The 10,511-nt window shown below is 33.3% G+C and overlaps 1 protein-coding gene across 1 annotated transcript; it reads right to left on the reverse strand.

The window, feature by feature from the left end:
• Window positions 1–2,333: 2,333 nt before the first annotated feature.
• Window positions 2,334–7,181, reverse strand: LOC123541277 (hairy/enhancer-of-split related with YRPW motif protein 1-like). The gene is made up of 4 exons (XM_045326692.2): window positions 6,067–7,181; window positions 4,552–4,600; window positions 4,072–4,228; window positions 2,334–3,222 (listed from the first exon to the last, which is right to left on the reverse strand). Exons 1-4 carry the CDS (start codon window positions 6,126–6,128, stop codon window positions 2,558–2,560), a joined length of 933 nt encoding a protein of 310 aa, XP_045182627.1. The 5' UTR covers window positions 6,129–7,181; the 3' UTR covers window positions 2,334–2,557.
• Between the last annotated feature and the right edge of the window lie 3,330 nt (window positions 7,182–10,511).

The raw sequence follows: 10,511 nt of genomic DNA on the forward strand, positions 1-10,511 counted from the left end.
CTGGCGGTCAACTAATTTGCCTTCACCTGTTTGTTTCATATACACATTCATGTTTACATTACATGTGTCTGAGTTTCCAGTTAATCATGAAAGCCAGTGTATCATAAAAACCAGTGTATCATGGACTGTGTTAAAATAACTGGTTTAATAAATTTACAAGTAAATACACAATTCTATCATATTATATCACATTTATTTAAAAATAAAGCACTTTTGAAATGGTATGATACATGTACAATGCAAAGTGTGTTCAGGTCAAGAAATTAACAATAAACAAAAGTAAAAAAAAGAACTGAACAAAATATGTAAAATGATTATTTTAAATATGAACTAGTGATGGTTGATTTGATAAAATGTAGCAAATTAGTTTTCAAGACATTCCTGTATGATTCAATTGTTACATTTATCAGATATGATACATATGCATTTTTTTAAAAGGCAGCAACATATTTATATTTTGTAACATATGCAGTTCTTTCAGGGATAAATGAGAATGCTTACAAACAAAATGGAAGTATAATATAGTTAAAAAATATCTGAGTGACCAATATTGAGGATACTATATGAGCCACGCATGAGAAAACCAACATAGTATGTTTGCAACCAGCATGGATCCAGACCAGCCTGCGCATCCACGCAGTCTGGTCAGGATCCATGCTGTTCACTTTCAAAGCCAATTGCAATTAGAGAAACTGTTAGCGAACAGCATGGATCCTGACCAGACTGCGCGGATGCACAGGCTGGTCTGGATCCATGCTGGTCGCAAAGGCGCTATGTTGGTTTTCTCATGGTGCAGCTCATATTATTCTCCAGATAAATTAAGTAAAGTAGACAATTTGGTCTTGAATAAATGTTTCAAATAAAACTGACACACTTGAACTATTTTTAGCCAGTAACCCTGTTTTAGTTCCTTGATTAATATATTATTATGCTACTTTTAATAAATAGGCATTATTTCTGTTGTTAAATCAAAGTAAAAAGCTATACGTTTTAGAAGTATCTCTATGAAAAATACTGGTGCTATTTTCTTTGATGGCACAGGCTCTGTTTCAAAAAAAAATACTGCAAACCAAGTTTAAGTAAATTAAAATTGTGACTAGAACGCGGAGAATAATGTGCAAGGGAGTTAACTCACAACCTATTAAAATCACATTGATAAAGCATTTGCTTCCCTTGCACCAAATTGATATACAAACAATGTGCAAGGAAGTTAAATCACAACATAGTAAATCATTTGCATAAAACGCGTTGTCTCCCCTTAATGAGAGGATTTTTCGTTGTAATATATATTTATGCATAGTAAAAATGGTTTGTACATACAAAAGTGGTGTAACAACCTGTTTTAATTATGAAATAGGATACACTAGTACTGATAAGTGCCAAATAGTTATAACGGAACACTGTTAAAGGGATAACATACACATAACACAAGTATTTTTCTGGTGCAAAAAATAATCAAACACCACTGATAAAATGTTTACAGATTTTAAAGTTTTTGTGCTCAATGAATTTTTTGTATTAAAGTGATATGCTCAAACAGAGTGCAGTCGTGAGTATCAAATATATTACAAAAAAATTCTAAAAACCAACGGGACTGTACGTGCTGCTTTTTAAAATTAACTGCCTAAAATGATCTATTTGTAGTAGGAGCTTAAATCGTTTTACTTTACACTGCAAGTTGAGACTGAAAAGATTTCATTAATCATGTGTATTATGCAAGAAATTCCTCAGTTTAAAATATGAAAGGAGATAGTGAGAATACATACTGATTAAAAGCTTCAAAATTTCATTTCATATAAAGAGACATTCTTTTTAGAGATCTTTTTCAATGATATAATTTCATACGTTTACAGATTTTTAAGATTGCCTCTGCATTATACTGGCATAAAATTTAACATTCAATGCGTGTTTATAATTTTCTATTTATTCACACGTTCCGTAGCTCCATACATCAATGGTTTGAACAATAGCAAATTTAAAGGGCCATGCTGCACACCACAATACCATTTTCTTAAAAGAAAACATTGATTGTTTAACATAATATTTTAACAATATGATATGAAGTACACAGCTAGAGTTCTATTTCACACTGATTTTTACTACGTGACTTAATGACAAAACGCAGTAGGTGGTGATATATATTTTTCTGACAACACAACTGCTTTTACACATAAATAGAACTCCAGAAATCACTAAAAATACTCTCATTTTACAACTGAGACGCCTTTGTAAAAAATCGCATTGATTTAGAGCATGTCCGTTCAAGACCTCTTGTCTGTATTCTGATGCCACAGTTCCAATATATTTAAAATTTTGGTTAAATTTCAGCTTAATTATGATTTGATTTTAGTTTCTTTACACTGACGGTTCAAAATCGTAAATTATGTAATATCCACAAAACTTCCAATACATGTATTGAAGTCAATCTTTGAAAATTATATTTACATAACTTGTTTTTGGAATAACCCTCTGGAATGTAAATGACAAGCAAATATTTACATAGAATTATTGCACTTTAGCTGATCATAGTTTCTGAACACGACGCGGAAAAGTTAGGTCAGTACGCTATTTCTGAGCCCCAAGGTCTATATGGCTTAACGGAGCCAAGTTGGTTTAAATTTCCAGCTGCCGCGTTATAGGATTGAGCACTGTTCGGTGACATCATCGAGTTCATGTTAAGCATTGGAAACTGTGAGTGAATCTGCTGGTTAAGCAGTGATGATTGTCCGGAGTTTGACGCCATTGACGTCATGTGACTGTGCGAACCCATTGACGGGGGTGGTGGAATTCTCATGGAATTATGTAACGAATTTTCTGATTGGCTTATTCGCGAATCACTGAATGTCACTGAAGGTACTCCAGGCAGAGAATCATGGGAAGACATTGTAAGCTGGTCTGACTGGCTGGAATGAGATTGAAGCATTGACGTCATGGAAGACATTCCGTTTCCGGAGTACTGATTTGAGTTCAAAGAATTCATAGACGGGTGTGACGTCATCGAATTCCACGTTGAATTCTGAAACGAGGATTTTACAGATGGCGTACGTTGTGTTGCAAAACACTGCAAGTGGCTAAGCAGACGTAATCGAAGAGGATCTTGTATATCCATCCCCTCGACTGTCATGAGGTAGCGCGCAACTTCTGCCAGACATTCTCGGAAACCAATACTCCTGTAATCTAAAGCGAGGCCGTGAGGGTCCGGAAAATTGTATCCGTTCACACCTGAAACAGAAGTGAAGAACTGGTGATAATAAGTAAATTACGTGTAAAACAATGCACCAGGGACTACTATATTGATAAATTATATATCAATATTGATGCAAAACAAGTTTTTATAAATATTTCTGAGCCAACTTCAGCCGTGTTGGCTGTGTCTAACCCTGATTCCTTATCAGTTTGCATTGTCTTGGTAAATCAGTTATTTTGCACTTGGACAATTATCACACAGACTTACTCACTTCTCAACAATTACTTTCTGGAACAGACATAAACATACGGTCATTATATTTCTCGAAAAAAACACGAATCAATCCATTTCCACGTACATGTATTTGCGGAAAACTTAATTGATCATGAAAAATCGAGTTCCGTTTCCGGTGGGCTTTAACTTTTAACTGTCTGCCTTAATGTATATTAGCGTGCGAAAGTAGGAAACTAAACATCTGATTGTTCTGATTGATTTTGATGCTAATTGTACGTTAGTTTTTAATGTGTTTTAAAGTCTTAGTTCGCATCAGTCTTTAATGTGAAATGGTAGGCACATTTCACGACCAGGGAGACGTTTTTCAAAGACGACGTTTTCTTTGAAATCAAGGTATGGCAAAATATCTGTTTGTCACCTTATTAATGTTTTTTTTTTTATGAAAATTTCTAAATTTGAACAGGGACCGGTTAAGATACTTGTAAGGTTACATAGATCAAGAATATTCTAACATATTATCAGACCCCTTTGAAACATATTATAAAATATACCTTACAACGAAAGAAAGAAAAACGTTTAAAGTAATCCGTCATGCAGAGTTTCAGATAAAAGTGCATTTATTTAATGGACTAATTAAAACACATATTTACCTTTAGAATGGAGCATCTTCAGATGATCGACGGTCATTTGTAATATTTCCGCCTTCTCCAGTTTTGCTGAGCCCTGTTTTTCAAATGCCGACGGTACAAGTCGTCGGAGTTCTGATAGACTGTTATTTATTCTATCACGGCGACGTTTTTCTATTACCTGTTAATAAAAAGTATATAAAAATATTAGAATTTAGACTTATACGAAGATTGGTAGAATAAAACAAATCCTTTCGGGAATATTTTAGGAGCAAAAAAAATGTACCAGGATCAAGTACACATATTTTATACACATATTAACAGGGGGAAAAACGTTATGATAAAAAGCAGTTTCCCCTTTTTTCTAAAGCTTTTTTTTCTAAAGTTTTTTTTTTTCAGGTAAAATCGTCCAAACTGTAAGACTTAAACTTGATTTATATTTAGGTCATTAAATTTTTTTTGAGAATAAATTGAGAACTGAGAACAAATTGAGCAAATTCTTACCCCTCGTCTCTTTTTCCTGTCTGTGATCTGACAACTTTGTGAAGGTGACCTGTAATTAAAAAGACAACTTTATTAAACTTGATACAATATAACAATGTGTACATTTATTAAAGGGACATGCCTCCAGACTTTTTGCGAAATTTTACTTATTCTTCAAAGTACTTTTATTTGTCAGTGATTGTAAAGATTACTTCTGTTTGTCGATAACTTTACAAAAGTTAATATTTGTCAGTAATTGTACAAAAGTTATAACAAATCTATTCGATAACGTCTTTGAAGTATGCATTAACATTTGTATTTTTTAAAAACGGTTTAAGATATGTAGAAAAGCTCTCTACTGCGTTAGTTGCGAGGTAAAAACGATGTTAAGCTGACGCACTGAAAAATTTACTAAAGGAATTGTCTTAAATAATCCATATTTTTTATTTCAGATGTTTTAGTCTATTGCCGTGTTGTTCGTTGCAGGTGCATCCATTTAATGAAGATGCATTAAACAAGTAGAGTGTTGATAATGATGAAATATATTAACTTTTTGTACAATTAACGCTTTACTTTGGTAATATATGTTTGTTATTTATACAAAGGTTTATTGAATTTGAATAAGATATTTCTGTCCCTGTTAAAAGGTGTGTCGAAGGTATCATTTAACTTGTCGGTAAGGAAATCAGCTATCACAGAATTAACAGTTATGGCATTTTGACAGTACCGTAATCGTCGCAAGTGTAATAAGCGTGTAACGATATTCGGCATTTCCTTGAATATAATGATGGCATTTTAACTTTGTTTCATTTTCATAAGGAATAATCAGTCTCTCACAGAACAAGCTGCGGCAATTAACGGTTTAAATTCGGTGTCACGTTAATTAAATCATTCAAGTCAGTGTTATATTATCAAGTTTACCGCCCCTATAACATCTGGATTCCGTTGAATATAATCTTGAATTTAGCGTAATTTCTGATTATTTTCACGATTAAAGGTGTTGCCAGTCATAACTAGAATTCTCAGATTTTTGGCATTATTGTTTCTTTCATATTTTCAGTATCGCTGCAACATTTTGATATGATATTTCGTTTCAAAATTCATTTTAAATACTAAAATGTTTTAACTCTTTTTAAGACAAAGTTACATTTATACCTATAATCAGTTTTACATGCTATGTTTTATACTCTTTAAACCTTCTTGTATAACACAAATAATATTCCATTTATAAGTTAAATGCACAAAACGTTATGAGTTATTTACCTCTTCGCTAGCTAACATTTTACAAAGTAGTATTTTCATTTCTATACACATTAAAGAAGGCAACTCATTTCAAATAATCTATGCAACCAAATGATCATCAATAAATAAAAGATTTGTATCCATACATAATTATCATAATAAATATAAATAACTCAAAGCGTTATCATGCACGTGCAGGATTAAGTATCTACGTATGTAGATGCAACCCGCCAAGGACAATGACTCGTGCACGACCCGTGCATACCCAAAACAGACACAAGTACACAAACTTACCCAGATTTCAACCTTTCGTCAAAGTCGTCGTCATCATCACTGTGGCTTAAACTGCGTTTCATCCTGAAAAACTTCTTTTTTCCTTTTTTAGTTGTGGTAATTAACAAAAATAGTTAAATAAAAAATATATCCGGCTCGTGACCACTTATCCGGTATCCGTTATAAGCACCTTTCCTGACCGACGGTCCAAAACACGACTGACACGAGGTCCAACGTTCCTCAGAATTAAGCATCCCCAGTCTCAGCATCAAAACCCGCCCCTCTGTTGTTAATTTTCAATTACGCTGCAGACGACAAGACGCTGGTATTATTTAATTGGCTGAGAGCGCCTGATCACACGCGCGTTCATTGGTTCTATGAGATTTCCCGCACTTTGCATGCAGACGCTCTTTTGGCAACAAATCGATATGTCGATACCGTTGACATTGGTTAAAATCGATATTAATGATGTATCGCGCACGCAGAGTCAGTTTTTGACACTGGTCAATGAATTTTAATTTTAATAAAGTCTGTTAAAATGATTCTTAGTAACTTTCAGAGCTATTTCTGAGTTTTTTAGGTATTGCTGCAGACGAAAAGTAGAATGTGCACTGCGCGTGATGAACACGCGCGGACCGTGGGAACAACAGACGAAATATTTTAACTGATAGTTTACCCACGGTCGTTTGGTCGTGTGTTTCAACTGCTCCCGTGTGAAATTTACCCAAATAAATGAGAAGTTGGTGTACAGTATCTAATCAAAAGCAATAATCTAGCGGAAATGAGTGATATGTACAGAAAAATTGAGCTGGTGGCCGAAAAGAAATGTTAACTTAGCGAAAAATGTTCAAACATTGATGTTTACATTTCGTCCAGTTTAATACAATATGCATTGAGAACTCAACAGCAGATATTTAGAAAAAAATACTTTGATATAGCAGAAATATTAACATTTTCAATTTTATATCTAAAATGCGATGTTTTTTTGTTTTTTTTTAACATTAAACTCAACCTTATGGAATTTTAACGAATTATATGCCGCTGTTATTTGAGACAAGAAAAATAACAACAACAAAGGATGTGGTTCTGGAGAGATATTCATTACAAGTGTTATAGAGGACTGATGATCTCTATAGGTCATCCCCAACACACACACACACACACACACACACACACCTCACCCCCACCCCCATCCCCCCACCCAATGGCAAAGAAAATATGCATGGTTTCTATAAAATTTGTGTATCAGTTTGTTCTGTGATCCAGTCAACATATACAGTCTACAATGTATAAATGTACATGAAATAATAGACAAATTTTGTAAGATATGTTAAAAGACGTAAACAAATAAACATTACTATGATATAAAGAGCTGTCAACTTCCTTACATTTTACATCAATTTCTTACTGCGTTATTAACGCAGAATGGAAGTATTTTACACATTCAAGAGACTATGCTAGTTACTGTTTTTATAAACAAAATTCTGCGTTGAAACACCTTAATTTTACATTTATTTACTATCAATAATGTTTACGAGGTAAATATATGAAAACGACATAAATATAAAGATGCGTGCCTCAAAATTACTTGAATTGAACGTGTTAAAAAAGTCTTTGTGCAGATCTTTTAATCCAGTAACTACTTCCACGAAAATACTTTTGAAGAACATGCTGTTCCTTTTTTCAAACATTCTGTAAGTTAATTTAGTCATAAATTCTTTACCCCTATTTTTCACAATGTGGTCCCTCTTTAAAGATATATTTATTGCTAAACAAACGTGTTTTCCCCGCGCGTGTGAAATCAATCGAAATGAAAGAAACGCATTCAAAAGTATAACAACCGACCGTTTTCAATTCCCACGGTTTTAAATTGTTTATTTATTTTTAGACAAACTAGCGTTTGCATAAAATTTGACCTTTTTAAGGGTGACCTATTGAGTATAGAATACAGTAAACACGGGGAACAAACGGAGGCCACGACCTTCGGTAATATTTGCCACTTGTTGCCAGTGATATTGTTAAGTGGTCGTCTGCAGCTGGTGCGAAAAAGATTACGACGTTTGGTTTTTCGGCTAAGTGTTTCGGAAAAAATGTAAAGGCCTAGTTATGAATAATACTGTACATTATATTAACTTAATTTCATACTCATTTAGCATCTAAAGGCACTGGTGAAAGAAATTGTCGAATTTACATTTGATGTTTCATATAGTCATTGGAAACTATATATGCCTGCGTCCAAATAAACTTTTCTAAATTATTGCTCAATGTACTAATGTAGGCAGAGTTATATTTTCTTTTTCCTTCTGTCAAATTGTACAAGATTTTGGCGAATAATGTAAACCCTTGATTTTTTTTTTCACGGCAGAGTCAAACATTTTCTTCTTATTACATTTTATTCACTAATAGACAATTTTGCATCTCAAATCAGTTCCAGTTTTTGCTATTAAAATAATAAATGATAACACGTGAGACTTAACTTGCAACCCAGTGGTACATCCTCACCTGAAACCAGTGTCACTTTTCATGGACGACACGAATGATTCAAATACGCTGAAAACTTAATTACAGGGGCCTCCGTGGCCAAGTGGTTAAGGTCGCTGACATCAAATTACTTGTCCCTCATCGATGTGGGTTCGAGCCTCACTCGGGGCGTTCAATTCTTTATGTGAGGAAGCCATCCAGCTGGCTTACGGAAGGTCGGAAAAAACTTTATTACGATGCCGACTATAAATCAAGCTGAACAAAATAAGCAGTCTATTGCTTCGGGCATTTACAAGTACGATTCACCAGCGTATATAGAAATGAGACATATTTTCATTGCGTCCACGGGTTTAGGTGTGTTAAACTTATCTGACCAAGTACCCAACCCATTTCTGACCATTCTGGACTTTCAGATAAAATTTTCTTTATACAGAAATGGAGGCCGCTTTTATCTAGATATCGCTCTTTACGAGCAACATCTACTCTGAAAATCCTTTCATTTTGTTAGCAATATTTTTTGTTAACAAAAAATAAATTAAAAAAAAAATAAAATCACTAAAAATGAAGAAACAACTGTCAAAGGCGTTAGAAACACGATGTTTAAAGACACTGACTTCCAGATTTTGGCTTAAAAGTGATCTTTCATTCATATTGAAGTTTGATCATATAATGAACATTAGAATATGAGTTTTTGTTTCTAAACTATTTTCAAAATGCCAAATCAAAAAAAAAAAAGATGACTGCGTCGGGAATCGAACCCGGGCCGCCGCGGCAATAAAGAAGTTTTCCGCTGTCATTACCAATACCGCTATAGAGGATTTACAGTTCACTGCGCCATGTGTGCGTTAGATATAGATATTTACAATCGAGGCAATTTACAAACGCTTTACGATTCTCATCGTAAAAAATAGTAAAAAAATTTATTCTCGTGTTTTTCCGTTCAGTAATTAAATTTCAGTATTCTTAAAGGTCCAATACTAAGGAAAGTGAACATTTTAATTTCTTTTAAAAAGCACAGAAACTATTTCATTTTATTGGAAAATGAAAGTTGGTATGTAGAAATTCGAAATAAATCACAGTATATGTACAATTATTTTTCTATGAAGTATGAAGAAAGTTAAAAAGACCTGGGGGGTCATTCTGTCGATTCATTGAAATTTCAACATAATACACATACATTTCTTTGAGTTCCAAAGACCTGTAAATTTTGACCTGCCAATCTTCATTATTTAGTGTCTTGAAGAAGTCTATGCACTGGCTATGAAAAAAATTGCCAACTCACTTTCCCTTAGTAATGGACCTTTAAAGTATTCTTAAGAAATAGGCCCAAGAAATACAGCATTAATTTCCAGTTATCTAAAAATATCTTTTTGTTTTGTTTTCGTACGATCTGGAGGCCTGGAAGCCAGCGCCATTAACTGAATCTATTTGTCATTTCTCTTATACTCCTAATATACCTATATTCATGATTTTGATACGTTACATTCTGTTTTTTATGTTGATATTATATATACTGTAATCTTTAAAAGCGGTTACGCTGTTAAGCACTGTGCATTAACTAATTTTACTAGCATTTTTGAGAGGTTTGGTACAGTATAATGTTGTATATTATTTATTTATTTATTTATTTATTTATTTACGTACGTACGTACGTACCTAACCTACCTATCTACCTAATCTATTTTATTCATTTATTTATATATTTTCATTTATTTATTTATTTATTTATATTGTTTTTTTTTTTGTTTGTTTTTTTGTTGCTTTTTTTTATATTTCTGTTGAAATGGGGACTGAATATGAATGCTACTTGCAGAAAAAATCACAGTCTGATGAGGTTTTTTTCCGATATATATTATAAAGATTACCCATCCACACACACAAAAAAGCCATGTTAAAACTCTTAGTGTCAAATATTAAGCGGGTATGCTGCTAACGTAGCACCTGCCTGAAGATTCACAGTTAGTGTACCCATATGGTATAAACTC

This window comes from Mercenaria mercenaria, chromosome 16 (genome assembly GCF_021730395.1).
Source record: "Mercenaria mercenaria strain notata chromosome 16, MADL_Memer_1, whole genome shotgun sequence".
NCBI classification, from domain to species: Eukaryota; Metazoa; Mollusca; class Bivalvia; order Venerida; family Veneridae; genus Mercenaria; species Mercenaria mercenaria.